This window comes from Scardinius erythrophthalmus, assembly GCF_964197995.2.
Source record: "Scardinius erythrophthalmus genome assembly, chromosome: 18".
NCBI classification, from domain to species: Eukaryota; Metazoa; Chordata; class Actinopteri; order Cypriniformes; family Leuciscidae; genus Scardinius; species Scardinius erythrophthalmus.
The window spans coordinates 9,015,662-9,038,572 of NC_138238.1; the positions used below are offsets into that span (position 1 = coordinate 9,015,662).

Below are 22,911 nucleotides of genomic sequence, written 5' to 3' on the forward strand. Positions count from 1 at the left end.
TCTGGAAATGTGATTTAATGTTATTTCTCACATACAAAATATGATAGAAAAATACATTATAAAATGTTACAATGGTTATAAATAGGACTGTATATTTTCCAATGCAGGGAGCTGCTTGGGTTTGCAAAAAAAAAAAAGAAAAAAAAAGACAATAATAATATGCTTGAATGGCAATTTGCAGTTCATTGGCATATACAATACACAAACACTCACTCACACAATCATCAGTAAACATGCTCACACATGTCGACACGGTCTATAATACTGCATGGAAGGCAAACACTAAACCAAAAAACACACATTAACAAACAACTCCAGTTCCTGGTCGTAAAAACAAATTCCATCCGTTAAATATATTTGCAGGATTTTTCCTTTAGCAATATCCCGATTAATAGTAATAATAATAAAAAAAAATGACATGCAACTTGATCACAAACGCAAACGTCTAAAAAGTATTGCATTTGCTCTGCATAAATACAACCAATATTATTTTTAAAAAAAGGAGATGTATCTTCTCAAAATCCAGTTATGATAACCAAATAACAAAATGTAATCATAATTTGTTAATAGGCTTTTAGTTTCTGAAATGGTACTGGAAGACCAACTGAAGGACATTTATACGGTAATTTTAATAAAACTGAAAATCATTTGCATAGGAAGGAACTTCTAGTACACTTCAATTCTTCAAAAGGAATAAAATGAGTTCTGTACTAATCAACCCCAAACCTTTATCAATTTCAACCTGCTGAATTGAAAAAAATGCTCCTTGAGATATAAGCTGAGAGAAAAATACAGAATCGAAGTAATAGTTTAGAAGTTTCATATTGATGTGCTTCACATAACAGATGTAGTGATGGCTCTATAAACATACACGTATATTTTCACAAACAATCAAATTGCGAGCGTAAAGAGCTCAAGAAGTACCTAATGTAGTGGACAGGGTAAAACTCTATTAATCATTACTTGTAAAGAAAAATATTAAACGCACATGAAAACACTAGTTTTTGAGTGTAACGCCTGCAACATTGTTCTGTACACCTCTTGTTTTCATGATCACGATAAAGAGGAATTGAACAGAAATACCTGATATGTTGGCATATAACACATTGATGGACATTCATACTTGTTCGTAATTGATGATAGTGTAAAATAAGGCACTTGCTTGTTTGTTTTATTTAAAAAAGACACCATTTTGGTCTCTAAATATTTGTCATAAGGAAATAAGCATTGTTTGTTCATCACATTTAGACAATACTGTTTTTTTTTTAATACAAAAAAGGATCACCTGTGAAAAATATAGAATCATTTCCTGTGCAGCACCCTCGTATCAAAAAGATATTAATTGATGTTGTGTTTGTACACTTCCTCATGTCACTGAATGCTTTTCGACAGCTCTCTGAAGAAAACGCTGGTAGGCAAGCATGGCTTTTACATCCCTTATGGACATTTGGACCTCTAAGTCAGTTTTAAAGTAAACTGCAGGGGGTTTCTTTGAACTATTCAGGATTTTGCAGTGCACAAACTTAGAGTGTTAAACATTATGCTCAATTATTCATTTTTAGAAACAAATAAAGATGTGTGTTTATTTAGTGTGTGCATGTGAAAGGCTAACATTAGGATTTTAGGTGTTATTGCTTTATGACACTTCAGTGCAGGCTGGGAAGCCCAGGTCACCTGACCAAGGAGGTCCTCAGTTTGAGAAGGGGAGTGATTCGGTTCTGCGGGTGGTGGCGTGGGGCCATCACGGCTTCTCGGCTGTGTTAAGCGAATTAAAGCTGCTTCTGGGCTCACCAGCAGGCTGCCAAAACATAGAAGCGAAGGACGAGAGCCAGAGAACTGGTCAGCAGGCAGGCAATGGTCAGGTCATCATTGGGTGAAGAGTTCAGAGGGTCATTGGTTAGTTGCCGGTGGCGGCTGGGTTGTTAGAGAAAAAAAAAATGGACAGACAGAGGGGAAACGAAAATAAAAGAAAATAAAAGGACATAAAAAGAACACAAAAGAAAAAAGATAGAGAAGGAGATTAGTTTCAGCTAGTGACGGTTGGATGACAATATGACATTACTAATTACAGCTACTGTAAGAGAAAACTGCTCAAAGTCTACATTAACAGGGCAAAATCATGAAAGCCTCATGATTTAACTCCAGAACTCATCTCCCAGGTGAAAATGGTTAAAGAAGCAAAAAGGCAAATCGATTACAGAGTCATTACGAATTAAACTAACAGCACTTAATAGTTAGTAGCAGTCAACAGAGTTTGGGTGTTTGGAAAAACCGAGACGCGAGGATCCTCTGACTGCTATTAAGCATTAGAGTGCTGCTGATCAATACAAAAGCCACAAAGCTGCTAGTGATAATGATATGGATTCATGAGTAGTTACAGAGATGTGACGAGAGAAGTAAAATCAGAGAGTGACAGGCTAATCAAAAGATTTCTAGACAGCACAAAAAGTTTGGTGGTTTTTTAAACTCAAATTTTATTGCCTTTAAAATTGGACTATTTACAAAAAAAAAAATACAGAATGATACTAAAGCACATCGGCTGAAATTTAGGGCTAAAACAACACTACAAACACAATGAACACTTGTTTCGCAAGCTGATAAACTCTAAAACCTTAGAAGACAGTGTAGCAAGACTGTCACAGGTACGACATCCTAAAAACAAAATGTACCCCTTATGGAAAAATAACATGGCATTGTTCTCCAAGCTTACATGTTTATAAATTCCCTATTCATTTACAAATACAATAGAATTTCATAAATGTTCTTGCTTTATAGTTAAACATATTGCTTTCATAAACTCATCTTTAAAAGATCACACACGATAACTGGTGTTCCATACATTTGACAAAATTCAAAAAGAAGCTTACTGCAAAACAACGAAGAAACAAACAAACCAAAAATGGAATATTTCGCCAGTTCATCTGTTGTTCTTGTGCTAACAGGCAGGCACAGTGTGTAACCGTCCTGCTTTGATAAACAACCTAACATCTTATGAGGTTTTTTGCGTTTCTTGTTTCACTTTGCTCTGTCTGAGTAGCGCAGACTAGGAGCTGGTGATTTAAAATCTTCAGTGCAAAATACTTGTGCCATATTTTTATGATGAGAAATTTCTTGAATGGAGAGTTTAAGGGATCATAAGCACCTTTATAATGCGCCGAGCAACTGTTTTAAAAACGAGTGGTGCATATGATGACTTGCGCTCTCAAACAAGTCCTAACCTTCATAACTGTCAAGTCTATCTCATGTGACACTGTCCAAGCCAGGTGCTAGCAATGCATTTCATTCAAGGGCATTTTCCCCTGCACAGGAATCTTTTACAAATGATCTTTCTGTGGCTGTGGACAGTAAGCCAGACCAGGTAGATTTGACTTTTTGTGCAATTTCACAATTGTTATGCATTAAACTGGTCAGTTGTATTGGTCTATTAAATTATGACATGTTAAAGTCTTACGGGAGTGAAATTCACTTATATTGATCAGTAGATTCTCACATTTAAAGTTTTTTTCAGGAGTCATAGTTATTATATGTACAGTTTTGGCACATTCACATGTTTGTAATATGAGTTGTTTAATTCAGTTTCAATTACAGCAATCTTTAAAAGCTGCTGCTGTAATTCCCTTAGATCCAGTTTATTCCATTTAAGGCATTTGAAAGAATTTTTTATCATGAATATGCTCAGTGACCCGGGCCAGAAATGATTACTTTTAACTTAAAATACCATGATCGACTGATCTATACATAAAAACTGCAGTAAAAGGTATAAATAAAATATGTGAGTTGAGGAAAGATTCTCAAGAATGCATTAGAAAATATGAGGGGAAAAAAAAAACAGATTTTGCAGAAATCAAAGTATCTTTACAGAAGAAATACTGTAATGAGATACAGCTTATAAGAAGCCTGAAATAATATTCAGTAGTTTGAAGTTTCTCAATTAATATGATTAAGTATACATCTGGATCATAAATTGGGTAAAATTGCACCTATCTTCTAAACATTATTTATGCTTGTCTGGCCAGGTTGAACTATGATAAATAAGATTATGTTTCATTATGTGAGACTTTAAAAAAAAAAATCTTAGATCTTCCTCCAAAACCTAAATCTTGTTCCATTATTCAGAAAACTCTTTGTAAGCTGCCAAAAACTGTTTCAAAGGATCAGGATTGGAAAGTAGATTTAAATGGGACACTACTGTATTCAAGCGGCATAAAATGATCTTCAAATACACTAAAACTATGAAAGAATATTAAAGGAATGACAAATGAAGAATAAACCGAAGCAAACAAACAGGTGAGCTCCATTACCCTTCATTGACTATGAGCCTGAAGGCCATCACAACGTCATCAGTGTAAGGAGTGCAGTGGACAGTCAGTTTTGCTCCATGTAGGTTCTGTGAACCCAAAGTGGTTCTAATACTATCACACTAGTTTTTCATCTACATACGTCCACAACTAAACTTCAGGTCATGTTTGTCTCAATATACAATGCATGTAAGTGCTGAAGTTATCAGATCATACCAATAGTCTGTTCCAAAACCTGGTGAGCTGCCTACAGAGGCAGTTGTTATGAGCTAAGTAATATGCTCACTGATTCCATTCTGACTTTAAGACTAAAGATAGCCTCGTTTTACCTCATTTTAGCCTAAGGCGGAATGGTATATATCCTATCCGAGAATGCATTGCGACATTTAATTACTGATAAGTATTAATAAATAAAAAAAAGAGTTCAGTATACTCTATCAAGTATTTGTGTTCTATGCAGGAGCGTAGTTTGTTAGTTTGAAGCTTTTGAATTGACAAATTATCAGCACAAAATCAAACCCCAGTTTAATTCTACGTTTGTGGCGTGCAAATCACCTAATACTGTGCACGCGTTACGCGAGCTGTTCCTATCGCGACGCCGATGATAAAATGTGCGATCCATTTGTATTATTTTGAGAATCAACAACTTTGAAACGCTATGGAGAAAGTCAAACATGATCTAAAACAGCTACATAAACTAAAAAGACTGATGAAAACAGGAGAAAACATAATCAACTACTCATGACCACCCATACTAGAATTTATCACTGTTTTTTTTTAGTTGCTATTTGTAGATTAATAAAAAAAGAAGTCAACATTGAGGAGCCATCAATGGTCTCACATGTAATTCTAGCCTTATCGTAACAAATGCTATAGTTAAACAATTACAAGAACTATATGATACATTTTCATTAGGGCAAGTACAAGTTTAAAGTATGGACGTTCTTGAATTACTGACCAAACAAGCAGTTTTTCCCCATGTGTAAAATGTGTTCTGTTCTAATGATGACGGACAGGAAAAACCTGGCCTTCAGATATTCCAAGAGATGACATAGTTGTAATCATTAAGAGCCTGTTGAACTGTTAAGGAATAGGAAATAAATCAGTTCAATATAAGAAAATGTAAAGTTAGTTTGACTTCCCATGGCATTTTGAAGTAGAAAATTCTGTCAAACTGATAAGGTTCCAGATGCTTAAATAATATAAAATACATAATATATCCTATATAAACAAGTAATTGTTAACTATAGGCTATTTCTTTATTGCAGCTATGTTATCAACCAACTTTGCATGTGTGGACTATAGGTAAGATACCACAAAAGACCATTTTGCTAAATTAAACAAATAAACAAACAAATAAATGTCATGAGGGAGCATTCTCTGAGACCCCGCTAAAACGGTTGTTTTATGTATCTCTATATCCTTAAAGTATCACACTGTTAGCTTAGCAACATGCTAACTGCAAACTTTGAAACTACTGAAATCAATTGCAAGTCGAGTCTCCAGTGCAGAAAGCAATTTATGTTACGTGTTGCCTAAGTAGAGTGTTCCAAATTGTACATTAACAGTGTTCCATGGTGGTTAGGATGCTCTTTTTGAAGGTAGCCCACTAGATTTTGGAACAGAGCTGAAATCTCTGAGTTTGGAATGTTTTCATAAGCCATAAGGATGTTTTGACCTATTGTAAATCAGTTATAATTTTTTTTTGCTCCAGTATTCTATTTTTTTTTTTAACCTTTGCTTCAGTGACCCCAAGAACATGCTCAACATATAATACGAGTAAGATGATAACACCTTCAGTTTCAATGCATTTCTAGGCTGGCAGGTTTAGTGGGTAAACAAACCCTGCACAGTATGACTGGCATGTACTTTACCCGATAACAGCAACACTGAAATCTCAAATTATGCTTTTGTTTGGCAGGTTAGAAGTTGCTAAAAACAGTTCATCTCTTTGTATTGAGTGAGATGCAATGAAAAAGACAGTGTCATCAGCATACTGAAGACGACAAAGTACACACACACACACACAAACACAGAGCACAGTTTGAACACTGGAGCTAAACTAACCTCGTTCTGCGGTCACTACCCTTTGGTAAGGATGGACGCGCATATCCTGCCTTCGTACTTTAGTAGTCACTGCACCTGCTCAGAGCGCAACATCGCCAACAAAACAAGAATTAACAGATTATTCATCAAAATACATTAAAACAACATTTCACACAAAATTGTTTCACAAACAAGGCTTGGAAGTCCAAATTACAAGGCACAAGTGACCTTTTCTCCATTGTGAAATCACATCATATGTTGTTCCCCTTCTCAATTTCCCAGTAAATCTGAAGTATTTCCATCACAACACAAATTCTGCTTAATGCTCTGACTAATTTAAACTATAGAGCTCTTGTATTCCTCTCAATTCACAAGATGCTTCAGATAAAATGAATTCACTACAGGCTTTCATGGAGAATGTTTTTCACAAGCACGTTATATTAGCAATAATACTGATCACTCTCTAAATATCTAAGATACAGTTGCAGGAGAAATTAAGTGATACAAATATTACAAGCTAAACAAATATAGATTATTTTCCAACAGAGGAATGTAATAAGGCTTAATTATCAGTATTTATCTGAAGATATCAATTTTTTAATCTAGGAATAAGTCAACAAAACAGTTAAGACCAGTGTAAACATGAGTAGTAATGATCTTTAGTCTTTTGTTTCTTATAAAAATCAGTTTCTTCGTTTGCTCTTTTGTTCCAAGGCAGCTGTAAAGCAAAGCATTTTTAACACTCGTATGGGCTGAAGACTGTGTAAAACCCCTGAGCATTACTAGCCTTTTGTCGGGAAAGCCATACCTACAAGGACAAGACAGAACGCTGGAGTTAGTCTACTGGATCTCTGAGCAAATGAGGACAAACTGTGTACTCCAAACAGGGCTGGACATACAGAATATAATGTGAAATAAAATAAAATGATTTTTTTTTTAAATATAATCAAATGTATATAATAAAACAAATCTAAAAATACTTAAATAAAAAAAAGTATAGAGTAACAAAGCAATAATATAATTTGCAAACTACTAATTTATAGTTAATAGTTTATAAACTGCAGTTGATACATTAATAGACTATATACAAATAGGGAGTTCTTCATTCATTGTCACTGTATTTAAAAAAGTGTTATTGTTTAATTAGCTCATATGTAAAGAGTTAGATAATGCTTTGTTAACAACTTATAAACCATGAATATTTCACACTTTAGATTACATTATGGAAAATCGGAAATGTCCTTAATTAAGTGCTTTAATCCAGCATTTATTGGACGTTAATTACATTAGTATTAAGAGTTCCTTAAAATGTTTCAAAGTATTATATAAAGTGTTACCTTATTATTATTAATATTATTATGAATATAAACTGCTACAGACAGATGAACAGTATAGCAACTGTTGACAAATACCATGCATTTTGGGTATATCATACCAGTCATAACTCCAAATCATGGTAATCACATAATCTATACAAAATACCTTTAAAGACAAACAAGTTATCAAATCTCTTACCTAAAACACCACTGGAGTCAATAGGATATTCAAGAATGGAGGCAGGGGCTAGGGTGTAGGGGTAATCGTAGGGTGCATAGATGATGCCTGACTCGGGGGTCTGGGGTAAGAGGTGGTGCGGCGTGCCCGTGGGCATGAGGGCAGAGGTCTGGATCTGTCGGATGAGGGGCATGAGGGTGGGTGCGTTGGGTGCAGGGGTACGCAGTGCCCCAGTGGGCATCCCCGGGGAGGGGCCGGTGATAATGCGGGGAGCTTGTGCTGTGGCGGCCAGGGAGAAGGCTAAAGCTGCTAAACAGAACAAGATGCACAAGAGCAAATACACAAAAGATGTGAGGGGAAAAGAAACTCAGGTGCAAATCAATCTACCTTGTTTTACATTTCAAAAAGCAAACCAGCTGCCTGTTTGCGTATTAATTCATCCACATGGCAATAAAAAATTAGAGATGGGCAACTTTGGCCCTGGAGGGCCACTGTACTGCAGAATTTAGCTCCAACCCTGATAAAAACTCGCCTGCCTGCTTTCTAGCATTCTCCAAGACATAACCTGCGTCCCTATTCAGAGGCTGCATCTTTCGAAGGCCGATTGTGTCACGGTGGCGCGACAAAGGCAGTCCCAATTCGAAGGCTCCTTCAAATGCGTCCTTTGTTTCCCATGCAATGAAGGATAAAACAGATGGATCTTTCGTGGCCTTGCCTACCACCAGGATTTTGCAGAAATATTTTTTTACAGAAATTGACGAATTACACTTTTAAACCTAACTGTACGTTCACATCGCCGCCAACAAGAGCGGCAAAATTCGCTCTCGCCGCCCTGCCACCGACGCCGTAGAAAGATTCGGGGACGCTCTGACGTAGATTAGAATGCGTGATTTTTTTAAAACTTTATTTAAAGTGGCCGCAAAGCAAATAAGAATTGCATAAACAACTGTTTTGCGTGATATGGCGCTAAAGTTATCATGCAATTCCCGCTTTTTTCTAGAAAATATATAACGTTAATGCCCATCAGCAACTAACCAGAAACACCAACAATTTCAGACACCTTGTTCCATGCGTCGTTCTTTTTATTAATGTCCCTGTATGTAAACAGGGACAAGTCGTACAATAACGGGAAACCCGCAACAGAAATGATTAATTTTTCCTCCATTTTGCTTAGGAACTAATGTGGCTTCCGGCCACTTTGACACTCTCGCCGCCGACGGTGTGTAAGTATTTGGTTTCAGCTTACTCATATATCTAAAGATTCAACATTTGTATCATTAGATATTTGAGACCATGGTGAACATATTTACATAGTTTGTGAACCCTGTTTTGTTTTCAGACAGCTTAACATAACTTTCAAAAAAGTCCAGTACAAATGTTACTGCCACTCATCAACAACAGCAGCTGTCAGTTGCTAGGAGACAAGAACAATCTTCCGTAGGCTTGATTTAACAGTGCTCGTTCCGACCTTCGCTGACTTCGAAGGATGCAGCCTTTGAATTGGGACACAGCTATTGATTAGCTTGTTCAGGTGTGTTTAATTAGGGTTGGAGCAGGACAGTGGTCCTCCAGGACCGAAGTTGCCCATCCCTGGTTTAGGTCATTAGTATTGTAAGTCAATATTCAAACTTTCTTTTTAATCAAGTTCACAAAACCCCAAAATAGACAGCATATCTAAAACTGAAATGATGTACAAAAAGACTCAGTGTAAGATGTACGCTAAAAGTGGCTCGAGTTGAATTAATTGCAAGAAAAGATTAGTTTATGACAAAACCCGAATCAGAATGTTTGAGGAATATCAATATGGTGCTCCAATATCTTGCAAGCACTGTAAACAAAGCTTAAGAGCCCAATAGAGGCGAGTTGTATTGCAAAAAAGTAAAACTTTGAAAAGAAATTAGTTTAATATAGAGGGATGATTATTAGAGGGGAGGAGAATCTGGACAGATAAACAGGTCGATGTTTGATGATGTCATTCTTACGTGACTTGATATTGGCGTCTCTGTATGTGCCGTTGAGTATGGCCAGCTCCATCAGCTGCATTTTTTTCAAGCTGTCTTCACCTTCAGCCTGCACATACACATGAAAAAAAGTTGTTTAGAATAATTTTAACATTGTTTAGCTTACTTAAAAAAGCTGGATTCTACATGACTACACTTTTTGTTTACTAGAATCTTTGAGAAGTAGGCAGTGCAGTGGCGTGGGTAAGCTAACGCTTCACACTTGCTAACAGCTAGTGGATGATTTACTCTGCCACTGTTAAAACAAGCCAGGCCCAAAGAGCAAGAGGTTAAAAAAACAGATAGCATTACTCTCAGCAGCGAATACTGCGACCAACGCCTCTCTGCATACCCGTTTTCCGTGGCTCATCCTACAAGCTGTTTCCCCCTCTGCATAGTTCACTTCCCCTGAAGTGGACACTTTCTTGTCAATTAATGATGAAGTGGTTCATATAAACCACTGGTTCTCAATCAGGGGGCCTCAGCAAACCTCCAAAGGGTTTAGGGGCCACAAGATGACTTACAATTATTAAAATAAGAATAATAATAATAAATAAATAAAAAATTTGAAGAAGAACCAGGATTCCCACAGTCTTTAAAAACTTGGAAATATGAGTTAGCCTAATTTTAAATGATGTGTTTCTAGACCTGGAAAAGACATGTAAATTAATAAAATCGTAAAAAAAAAAAAAAAAAGTATGTATGTTATGTATGCATGTGCAATATATATATATATTTATCAATTATTATTATATATTATTATTATTATTATTATATATACATATTTATCATTTTTTTAAATATAAATCTACATTCATTTTAAATATGTATTTTATATATTTTTCTAGTTATGCTAAACACTTTAAAAAAATTAAATTAATCTTGTAATATCATGAAGTTATGAGGCCTTCAAATAATGTGGACAATAATATATTGTCTACAACACTTGTTTTCCACCTAATCATTTATCTGTGCATGACATAAATAAACAGCCATAAATGCACTGATCTATTGACAGCAACTGTATAAAACTTCAAGCCTAAATAAGTGAAAAGATCAGCAACTGACTTTCCGTCAAGCTCTCAGACAGTAAATCTGAGTTCAGAGCAGGCCAGGGAGGGGCATGGCAGACAGTCCACAGAATAATATGAACTATGTCAGCAAGCAGAGAAGCGAAAGAAAAGCGGAGCTTTTCAAAGTGGGATCAGTGTGAGAATGTGTGTGTGTGTGTGTGTGTGTGTACCACCCTTCTCTCTGCTTGCTTTGCTGAGATCTGCCAGCCAATTGACTGAAGCTAGTGAATATCAACCACTATTCAGACAGTGTGTTAGGGAAAATACGTATATAACAATTATAATCTTTTGATCGAGGAAATGCTGAATTCAACAAAAATTGCTGAAAAATCTGAATTTTTCTCGTGAAATTAACTTCTCTTCCATTAGCTTTTAGCAGAAAATGGTGGAAGAGCACAAGTCAAGCTCAAACCTGTTACGAAAAGACATTTAAAAACTCTACAGTATGTACTATAATTCAGTGGTTCTCAACTGATTTGGTCATGGGACCTACATCTTCCCATGGTCATGAAGCCACAACCCAAATTTTTAGGGATTTGAACCAAGCTAATTTATTTCTCAAAAATGGTTGAAACACACACAAGTAGGCCTACCATCCCACTTTACTTAACATACACATACATTGTAAGAATATAACTAACACAAGATAAACAATTTATATCCCCCATTCATACTATAGTTTTCATTATACAATAGTAAGTTGGTATGAGCCACCACAGTCATCAAAAATATAGAAAATAGCAGAAAGTAAAATAAAGTGGTATTTCGGGTTAAGACTACGGAAACTACAATTACCATGGTAAATACACAATACTAGCATGAACTATTAATGAAACATCTGGACACTGATCCATATATTTAGGTTATTAAAAAAATACATTGAAAAAAATATATACAGGATGCCAAAGCTTTAGTTTAGTCCCCATTCAATTCACAAAAGAAACGAATGGGATGAATTTGCTTAGACAGTGATTTGTTGCTATGGGGATCCTTTTATATCTTGATATATATTTGCAGAGACTATTTTTTTTCTCCCAAGTGAGACAGAAAGACTAGAGATTCCAGTCTCTGAGGGGAAAATATGTCTTCCATATGTTTTGGGCCTTGAGCTGGAAAACAAACGCCACTAACTTTTTTTCTACACTGGCAGTGCAATTCAACATTTTTGAAATATGAAAATGGCAAAGAAGTGCATGACACTGACTTGCCTAAAACAGATCAAACTGAATTCAAAATCATTCAAAAACATTATCTTTGAACACTATTTTATTACAAAAGGCAACTTCTACAAATTTCTCACAGCTTTAAACGAGTAGGCAGTGCCGAAAAAAAAGCTGAACACTTCCCCTGGATGGTTTGATGAAGACAAACACAAACGCAGTGGGTTTACCTTTAAGACGAGAGCTTCCTGGAGTAAACAGTGCTAAACTTTATAAAGAGCTTATTCCCCATTCAGGATTCCATTGCAGAGAAAGGGCACAACTGTCAATCAAGGATCAGTGCATCCCAAGAGGGTTTCCATAGTAGCACCACAGGGAGTCCAGAAACCCTCTCTCTTAGACAGCAGAGGAGGGATTACAATCCACAATTATACAATATTCCTGAATTCCATTCTCTAATTGTATTGTGCTTTCTACATTAAATAGCTGCTTTTCACAAGAAAAACCACAGACTCAAGAAATGCTTTTTCTGTATTTCACTTTAAAGTTAACAAAACAACATTTGCAACAGTATTATTTTATTATTATTTAAAAACTATTACAGTATTTATTAATATTTGAATTAGCCTGTTTTAATAATTGTTTAAATGATCTGTTCAAAATCATTTTCTGTAATAAATTTTAACAATACCAACACAAACAATATGTCTGTAATGTTACATATTTTTGATTGAAATGGAACAATAACTGAGAAAAAAAAACTATGCAACCCATTTTACAGGTATTGAACAAGAATAATATCAGTCATTGACTGGATTATGTCTCTACTTGATGGATAAAAAATTAAGAAAAAAAGTTAAAGTTAAGAGGCATTTTGATGTTATGCGACAAAGCAAAATCGTTTCAGAGGACATGGAAATAGTATTAAAGCAGCTATGATCAATTTTGATTTCAATCTTTTTTTTTTACTTTAATATTACATTTTAGTTTAAAGTCCTAAAAAAACTTTTAAAAAGTAAATTGTTCTTCTTGACATTTCAATGTATCCAGCTAAGATTAGATAACTCTGATGCAAGAATATTGCTATATTTCAATGTCTGACCTCGTAGCTTAATGAAAAAAAGAGAAAACGTTGTGAAAAACACTACAGAAAAAGAACATTTCTCTCAAATCTCACCAGGCTTCTAATGGCACTTCCTCCTAACCTGCTGTCACTTCCTTTAGACCCAAAGGTTAATTGGCATTCAGCTCTGCGTCCCAGGGCAATGCTGAGACTTCTGTTGCTCCCCTGTGGGGATCTTTTGAGTCTTGACCCTTCAGTCCTGAGCTCCTCATTAATTTATAAGCAAAGGTAATTAAGCCTATTAAAAACTGCACACGGTGCTCACCTTTGCACATCTGGAGTCATGTGTGCTCATTGGCTACAAATTTATTCTCATGGAGGAAAGCAACTCCTCTGTTTCTGCTCCCTGCTCACATTTACCAGTCTGAGGATGCAGAGCAACTAGCAGGGAAACAGAAAACCTGCTGAGCGCAGCTCTTTCGATTAATAGTGTTCTCCTCAGAGTAAATATATGTATCAGTGCCCAAGCAGCTTTTCCACGAGTCTTGTTTGCAAATCAATGTGATTTTTCCACTCTACACATTCTTTTTTAAAACCTCTTCTCAATAAATACACACAAGATCAGGAGATCAAAGGGACAAATCACTCACCGCCGGGACAAGCAGCTTCTTGACCTCCTCGACGGCTCTCTTGAGTTTGATCTCGGCCCGGTTCTGAGAGTCTTCCACAGTGATGAGGACATGCAGGTCTTCGTTCAGGTGTTCCCAGTTGGGCTTTCCTCTGTTTTGCTCTTCCTGTTCAAATGAAAACAGAAGAACCGTTTGAGAACCAGGGCTGTGTGCACTATTCAAAGCTGAATTAAGTTTTTTTTTTAATCAATTCCCGAATTTGAATTGATGTGTCAAACAGGACGCAGAATTGCAATTCGAATTTAAATGCAAGCAAAATTAATTAAAATTAAATTCAATCATTAAAACGTCATCACGTTGGAAAGGTCACAAAAACAAAAAAAAAGTATTATAAAAATGAATTAAAACAAAGATGTCGGACAATTTTGAAGTTGGAGGAGAAAATGAGATGGAGTTTTTCGCCCTTCCCTACCTTTTTGAACCGGAGTACACAGATAATAACTTAGATAGATGACGTGGCACGTGACCTTTCCAACGTGATGACGCAATGCGTGGCGCATCTCAGAGATGGTACAAGACGGGCATTTGTGGTTAAAAAGTATATATATATATATATTTAATTTTTTTAGAAAATGACCGATCGTTTCGCTAGATAAGACCCTTATTTCTCGACTGGGATCGTGTAGAGTCTTTGAAGCTGCATTGAGACGGACATTTGAGCCTTCTTTGAACATTGGAATAGTTGGTTGACATTGAAGTCCATTCTGTGTAGGAAAATCCTGGAATGTTTTTCTGAAAAACCTTAATTTCTTTTCGACTGAAGGAAGAAAGAAAGACGTGGATATCTTGGATGACATCGGGGTGAGTAAATTATCAGCAAAACATTTTTTGAAGGTGAACTAATCCTTTAAATTGCAAGGGAGTCAATTCATCGGACAGACAGATAGAAAGGGGTGGGGTGAGATTGGCAAATGACTTGATTCGCCCACATAAGAACTACTGGTAGACGTGTCGGAGAACATACACAACTGGCCAGGCCACATTTCCAACAAGACATTTTTCGAAAGTATTTTCCAGAGACATTTGTAAGACTTTGGATCAACTGCCTATGAGCGCACAGACCGCTTCCTTTGAATACGCAGTGCCACAGTTTCCATGGAAACTTTTCCAGACTCTTTTTCCAACTGTACAGCTAAACATGGACATAACCTAAAACATCAACAGACACTTAGCAACAGTTAGCTTAGAGACAAGTGACTGTCGGTTAATCTCAGGGTTCAGACCGCCAACAGCAGTGACAATCCTGTTGCCATAGAAATGGGGCGTTGAGCCTTATTGAATGCATTGTCTCCAGCTGGGTTTTTCATCACAGCGGGGCTTATGTTTACAACATAGCTCAGGCCTACAGAACAATCCATTACTGTGAACTCGCTCGCTGCCTTCTGAGGTTCCCACTTCAAGCAATCACAGACATCACCATGGCCTCAAAGGAAAAGTTTGAATGAGAATAACAAAGACATAGACGGCCCGGCCTCATCCTTGACCGGAGGACGCCAGCCTCAGATCACAGTTGGTGGCGTTATATTTGTTAATAAGTGGCTGCCACCTCCTCAAAATATAGAGTAATTAGATGATCAAATATGTGCATCAGATAAGGTTGCAGTCTTGAGCACAGCTGGTTATGTGCTAATAATAACTGTAATTTTGACTCTGAAAAAGTCTAAGCAGCAGCACAATGCATAGAGGTCTTCTGGCCTACTTTTGGTGGGTCGGCATTTTTGTGCACAACACAGCAAAGTATGAAAAAGTTAATAACAGCTATAGATCAACAGTGAATGTAAAAGGCCAATCCAACACAAGCTGTAAATTACAGAAAGTTCACATCAACATGATTTTAGCAAGCTTTCATAGAAGGATTGTGCACCTAATGGTGCATTTGGTCTATTTTCCATTTTCATTTGTACGCAAACTTTCCTCAAACTTAGAATCTTTATTTTGCTTTTGCATGATCCGAATTACAGCGTACAGCCTAAACAGGCTATTCTGTCATGTCATGTGATATTATAAACGTAGCAGTTTGCCATAGTAATAATTGACAAAAAAATAAATCTGCCATCATTTACTTCAAAATCAGCATGACTTTCTTCAGTGGATTATGAAATGATATCCAAGTTGCTCTTTTCCATAAAATGAAACCATAAGATGTTCCTCACATAAAGGTAATCGAATGGCTTGAAGCATAACTACTTAAATTTATTTTATGGTGCTTTTTTACTTGTTTTGGAACCTGACAGTTCCTTGTACCCGTCCACTTTCATTGAAGAAGAAAAGAGCAACCAGGATAAGCTTATCCTTTAGTGTTCCACAGAAAAAAGAAAGTCATACAGGTTTGGAATGACATGAAGGTGAGTAAATAACCAACAACGTTTTAATATTTGGATGAATTCATGCTTTAATTACAAACACCTTTCATAGCCAAAAACCCTAACCCTTTTATTTGTTTATTCCAGGAAATGTGTCAGTAAATCTAATTTAGAGAAAGAGAACAGATGCAGATGGCATCTCCATTTGACGCATGACTTGTTTGCCCCTGGCTGTAACTTTTCTTATTTTTTTCACTTCCTTGATTGCCATAATTTTTCACAAGATTTATGCACAAGTTTCGCTCTGCTGTCAGAGTAGTTTCAGTGTTACAGAAAATAAGTTTGCAGAACACCAGAGGGCTTGATGGTTTCATAATCTCACATTCATTTTAGCACAATACTCAAAAACTTCACAGATTTAATTTTGACATGCTATTATGACAACAGCTTTTTGCACTGCTGTCAGAAAACAATTATGTCAAACTTGAGGAAACAGCTGAGGTTTAAACTTTCCATTTCAATTGTCTGTTCTGCGCTTCCTAGATGTGCAACACTATAGTCTGGCAAAGAATGCTGAGCCACCAGTTTGTTTTTCTGTCTTGACCCACAGTACGAAACAGGCTTTATAAGCATCTCTGGTGTGATAGACATAGATTGTGCAATACAGTGAGAGAATGGCACTTTGCCTAAGGCATCTCAGCTCATTGTGTTCCATTAATTCCCCATCAATCTGAATCTCATCAATGCGTCTAACCCAATATTTTACAGTGTTTGCTCTTAATGTTTTATGTGCATGATGCCTGTGTAGGCAGTAGAAGTTGCACTGTGAGGAATAAACACAGATGGTGTATCCTCAAAAATCTCAAACTGATGAAACAAGTGATTTCTATTATGTAAAAAGGAGACATTTATGATCCATCTGTGGATCACTACTACAGGCTTGGTGTGTGGGAGTGGGAAACAGGCCTGAACTCAAAACGGTAGTTGCTAGTGTCTGTATACCACATTGAAATCAAACAGGATGACATAAAGCACTTTAGAAAAGCAATGCAATGCCATTAAAGCTTAACAACATTTTGTAGCATTATTTGTTCTGTTCTTGTTTATTTGTTCTTTTCTTGATTTTGATAGTTTAAAGTACTGGCTATTTGCAACATGCCCATACTTCCTCATACCTAAAACATTGGGACTAAATGGTTGTAGGACGAGACATTGCAAGGAAGTGAAACCGTATTCTTTGAGCTTGAAAAACAGAGCATTCTCCTTCATCTAATAGCACTCATTTTCATTTTAATGCGAGTCATTTTTCCTCTGTGTCAGGCAGCCTTGGAGGCAGGCAGATCGTCTGCCTCAGTTCTACAGTTGGGAAGGCCATGCAGACTACGTCAGGAATTCCATTAAAATTTTGTCTCCTCCCATTTGGTATCTATTAGTTATGCGCTGTCGCAAAGATAGTATATGGTCTCCGCCACTATAAAACATGCAGTAAAAATGGCTCACAAGCTCTTCCATCATCAAAGAAAGAAAGAAAGAAAGAAAGAAAGAAAGAAAGAAAGAAAGAAAGAAAGAAAGAAAGAAAGAAAGAAAGAAAGAAAGAAAGAAAGAAAGAAAGAAAGAAAGAAAGAAAGAAAGAAAGAAAGAAAGAAAGAAAGAAAGAAAGAAAGAAAGAAAGAAAGAACACTAAAAAAGTTGCTGACAAATGTTTAAGTACAATTAACTTAGATGTTTGAGTCATTTACCTTAAATTAAACTGACTTATTTATGATAATTTAATCTTGTATAATTAAAGTAGTTAAAGTAATGTAAAAACATGTTGTCATTACTTATTGATCACATCTTTTTTTACAGTGAAAAAAATAACAAAAGAAAGAAATAGTAAAAAAGGAAGGAAAAGAGAAAAAGATATTGAAATAAAAACGGAAACACAGTAAAAAGAAATAAAAGAGAAAGTCAAAAATAGTAAAATGCAAAAGAAAAAAAGATCTCACCTTCTTCTTGTCTCTCATGGAGCCTTTGCCTCGCACCATGATCTTGCAGCCCGTCTCTGCCTCCAATTGTTTGGCTGTCAGGCCCCGGGGACCCAGGATTCTTCCCACAAAATTGAACTGTGAAGAGACATCAAAAGGTAAGGAAAACAAGAGAATTCTTTCAGTGGAAAACATCTGCATTTTACACATCTGGTATGAGGATCCCAGAGCTGAAAAGCTGAAACGGATCTGAAATCATTTGTGTTGCAATCTCGCCGTGACTGAATGATGTGTGCTTTATCACTATGCACGCATTAATTTTTAATGCTGATATTTTAGTCATTATAAAACTACTTAACTTGGTTAAAAAAGACCTTTAAAAACTAGAGGCAGAGGCAGCCATAGTCACATCCTCAAGGTTACAAAACACGGATCATCATCCCCTCAGCTAATGGTTCTCCCATATGGAGGTTTTGGCAGAGCTCGACGTAAACTGCAGCATGGTAACATAATTGTATAATTCAATCAAAGGGACTTTGTAAACCCTGGCAAGAATGCGAGGAATGTTTAATCCCCTTTTATTGAAAGGGGAACATCTAGAGACCAAATGCGGTTTTGGAATGTACCATTTGCCACGGGGAAGCCTTAACTGTGCTCCACCCTATTCCTGCACTGACACAAGTCACATGGAACAAATTTAACCAAACAAAGGGGTCAAAGTGTCATAGGAACACAAATACCTCCCATATTTAACAGCCAATATGACTTGGAATAGGTACAGGATGTACACGAAAGTGCTTGCTTGTTTGTTTTTTAGTCCAATCCAAATTCATGTTGCAATTGATTTCTACATGATTTCTGCATTAAAAGTCAAACAAAACAAACCTGACATGTGGGACTATGAACAATCAACAATAATTTGTATTCTTACATTGACATACTATTTTCAAAAACCAAGTTGGTTTGAACCGTTTCCACTAGGGAAACCACCAGGCAAGCATACTGAATGATTAGTGAAGCTGTGATTCAACCAATGGTGTGATTTGTTGCGCTGCCCCTTTAACAGTCGCGAGGCCAGAACATTGTGCTTTTTGGCATTTGTGGGCCAGTGGCAGCGCCGCTCTTTCAGCATTTAACCTTATCTGTCACAAGGGTTGAGTGATAAGCCAGGCAGCTGCATCTCTCTCAGGGTCACAATGCATTCTCTTCCTTTTAAAGCTCATGTCTTCTCGGGCCGTTCACAGCTGCTGGGGGTCGTTGGCTCTCTGTGCTGTATATTTAGAGTTGAGCTCATCAGACTACTGTGTGGATGGCACTGTGTGTCTGTCTGTGTCCTTGTGTTATTGTCGTTTTTAGGCAATGTTTGTGCAACTGTTGACTTTGTGAACTTTTTGTCAGTCTAGATGTTTTTTACTACCTTCCTGTCATTCTGATTGGTAAGCCGTGTAACAGTGAGATGAGTCACCGCTGGTCTACGTAACCGCACAGAATAAATGACAGCTAGTGTATAATCTCCAAAACAAAGGGACAACAGCAGAAAAAAAAAGAAAGAAAAAAAGACCATTCATTTCGAAGAGTCGGATAGAGGGTGGATATATTTTTGTGTTTACAGCACAAAAATACACTTTACTAACATTATAAGTGGACATTGGGGAACAATTAAGAAAAGAAAAAGAAAAAGAATATTTTCATTTGATCAAAAATACAGTAATATTGTGAAATATTATAACTATTTAAAAATAACTGATTTCCATTTGAATATATTTTAAAATGTAACTGCGCTGATAAAGCTGAATATTTAGTATCATTACTCCAGTCTTCAGTGACACATGACCCTTCAGAAATCATTCTAATGTTTTTACTCCTCAAGAAACATTTGTTATAATTATCAATGTTGAAAACAGTTGTGCTGCTCAATGTTTTTGTGGAAATATTAATGTGCCCTTGCTGAACAAAAATATGGAAAAACACACAAAAAATCTTACTGACCCCAAACATTTTAATTGCACCATTTATATGGACTAATTTTCATTTGTGTTCATCTGAAGACAGCAAGTAATATACATCTGGGATGGCTTATTGAGTTATTGATGGAGTTATTGATGAGAGAATAATAGTTTTTGGGCAGACTATTCCTTTAAGAATAGTCAAAGAATCCTGACAAAAAGTAAACAGTGTCTTTTTTGTGATTTTTAACAAGTTCAAGGCTCTTAATGAACAACAAAGGAGCATTGGAAAAACCTCATTACCAGTCGACAGCTAGAGAGAAAAGAGTGGGAAGAGGATGACAGACTGAGGCGACGGCCTGAGAATCATTCTGAATGGTCTTTACATAGGAACAGTGAGAGCATGCAGAATAGAAATCTAATCATCATTCCCCACCCCTCCCATCTCCTCATCAAAGTCCACATTTGTTTTCACACAGACTATGCAGGCAGGGATAATGTTCTAGATCATTCTCTCCAAAAGGCGACGGAGGACAGAAAGGCCAGTGACCTGCATGTCTCTCACCCGCACTTGGCACTGATTGTGGGATGGTGTTAACCCTGACAGGTTCCCGCGGGATTATCGGAATTCTGGTTCTATTACAGGGGAGCAAAGTCACTCTCAAAACAAGCCTGATGATTGATGGCTGAAAATAAGATAAGATTTGTTGGGCCCCGACTGATCTTTAAAAGACAAAGGCCAACAAAGTGTAAAGAGGAAAAAAGGTAGAGGCAAAGCAACAAAGAAAAAAACAGGGAATAACAGTATCTTACATTTGCTTATCATGTACATTTGTTTAACACTGAAAATTGAATTGAATGTTGATTAAAGGCAACTCTAGCTGGTTGACAGCTATGTTGAATTGTCAAGAATATTCTAGGAAGCATCAATAGAAATATTTGAAAATAAACAAAATCAATAATGTGTTGCACAACCACTATTCTAGCAAAAGTACTTGTGTAGTTTGTTCATTTAAATACAATTTCCAGCTATATTGAAATTCAAAAACAAACAATCTTTATATGAATCAATTTTGTCAATTTTTTTATTTTTATTTCAGCAACATATTTATGTAATTTATTTAAAAAAACATTTCACCAAAGAATAAAATGTGCCTTATTTTGAAGTGGGAAAATGTTGGCCAGGCAATTAAAGATCTCATAGGCCTGAAAAATCCCTATTGTTGAGCCTGATTAATCACAATAACTGGGTAATATTGCACATCAACCAGACCTATTGGTGCTGCTGGTGTGCTACTCCAAATGACTTTGTTTCTTTATGAATCTGTGACCTCAATGAGTCACTCAACAATGGGAAAGTCTAAGCAGGTTGTCAAAATGTATCACATTTTAATACACTAGACACCAGACATCAAATTGGAAGTTCCTGTGTTTTGTCATCCATCAGGCTAATCTATTCAAAAGCTGTTCTTTCTTCACAATGTGTTTACTTGATGCAAGAACAGCATCAGAATGAGATGTTTTACATTTTGTGAGTTCCAATTTCTCTACATAACTTTTCAAACAAGTTAATTTTGCACACTTGCTCAAGTGCTGTCAGTAGTTGGTTGGGTTTCACCCTAATATAGAGGACAATTCACAGAGGTTAATTATAACTAAACGAGAGATAAGAGAGAAGCCCCAGTAACGCATCTCTCATTCAAACTCGATTAACCCTGACCCTACTATCACTCTTATCAGCTCTTTAAAATGGCAGAATCGTGAGAGCTGACAGCCAGAAACACTTCTCCGTCTACTTAACATCTCCTTAAACTCAGTCTCAACCCTAAACCTGTTCACGATCAAACGAGCCAGATAATCGCCCACTGTGAAAACGTACATCCCAACACTTTGTTCAGTTCATACACAAATGTTTCAGATCGGACTCCTCGCGTAATCCACTCTCGGGCCTGATGAGCGTTTCTGCATATATTATGTTCTCTGAGAAGAGTGTGAAAGCTGCCCTTGCATCGAGATTTGAAAGTCACGATGTATTCAAATTAGAAACACAGGCTGTGAGTCAAACAATGCCTAGGATTGCAGTATTAAGCAATATTTACCATGCTAATTATAATCATTTGATTTTTGCTGTCCTGGTAGAGACGAGTTAATTGGATCAATCTGCTGCAGGCTTCTCATGCTCCCCTGAGTCGACGTCTAAGGTAAAACAATCAACGTGCAAAAAAAAAACCCCAGAGGATCCACCTGTGATTATAGACTTGAAATAAATGTGCTTTCATGGACAAATTACCAATTTTCTGTCATTTGAGTAATCTAAAAAAAAACATGTGTTAACACAGAGACATGTCTCTCTCTTTATTTATATGCGCTAGTCAGGGTGCATTTTAATCCCTTATAAAAAACATTTCAGAAGGTAAAAAAGGCAGTTTCGGTACATTACTTTTCCAGTAATACCATGAAGTGGCAATGATCTTATCAAAATAATAATCTTCTATAAAGCAGCTTTGTTGCCCTTAATGTTGCATAAACATGCCCACACTGATGGAGATTCAACAGTCTATGAGCTGGAAGAAAACAGCAAGGACTTTGGGCAGCATTTGGGACAGGGCCAAACATTATTTTTGCAATTCCGGGAGTCATTAGTGTCAGAAATGGTTTTCCACTTTTTACTTGCTTCCTTTACAAACCATTGGCATAAATGTGTTGATTCTATATAAAACATACACTGTCAGAAATAAATCTGTTTCTAAATCTAAATCTAGTTTCTGTGCAGTAGCCTTAATGAGACAGATTTGTATCTTATCTACCCCTAAAGACTGTCTATTAGTATATTAGGTGTGCATATTAGTACCTTAACTGTACCTATTAGTAT

General features: G+C 36.5%; 1 protein-coding gene across 4 annotated transcripts in view; it reads right to left on the bottom strand.

Annotated features, from left to right (window-relative positions):
• The window catches only part of qki2 (QKI, KH domain containing, RNA binding 2), a 37,330-nt gene continuing 14,419 nt past the window's right edge, over window positions 1–22,911 (bottom strand). The window contains exons 3-8 of one of the 4 annotated variants that reach the window (XR_014032136.1): window positions 18,115–18,231; window positions 13,785–13,928; window positions 9,821–9,908; window positions 7,860–8,144; window positions 6,366–7,152; window positions 1–1,914 (exon numbers count right to left, since the gene is read on the bottom strand). Coding sequence is in view for 2 of the 4 variants with exons in the window: in XM_081393423.1 (XP_081249549.1) it covers window positions 1,898–1,914; window positions 6,366–6,440; window positions 7,860–8,147; window positions 9,821–9,908; window positions 13,785–13,928; window positions 18,115–18,231 (729 nt within the window). In the remaining 2 variants the exon portion in view is untranslated. Of the gene's footprint in view, window positions 1,915–6,365; window positions 7,153–7,859; window positions 8,148–9,820; window positions 9,909–13,784; window positions 13,929–18,114; window positions 18,232–22,911 lie in introns of all 4 variants that reach the window. The other 3 variants (XR_014032137.1, XM_081393424.1, XM_081393423.1) reach the window with 3 other exon arrangements.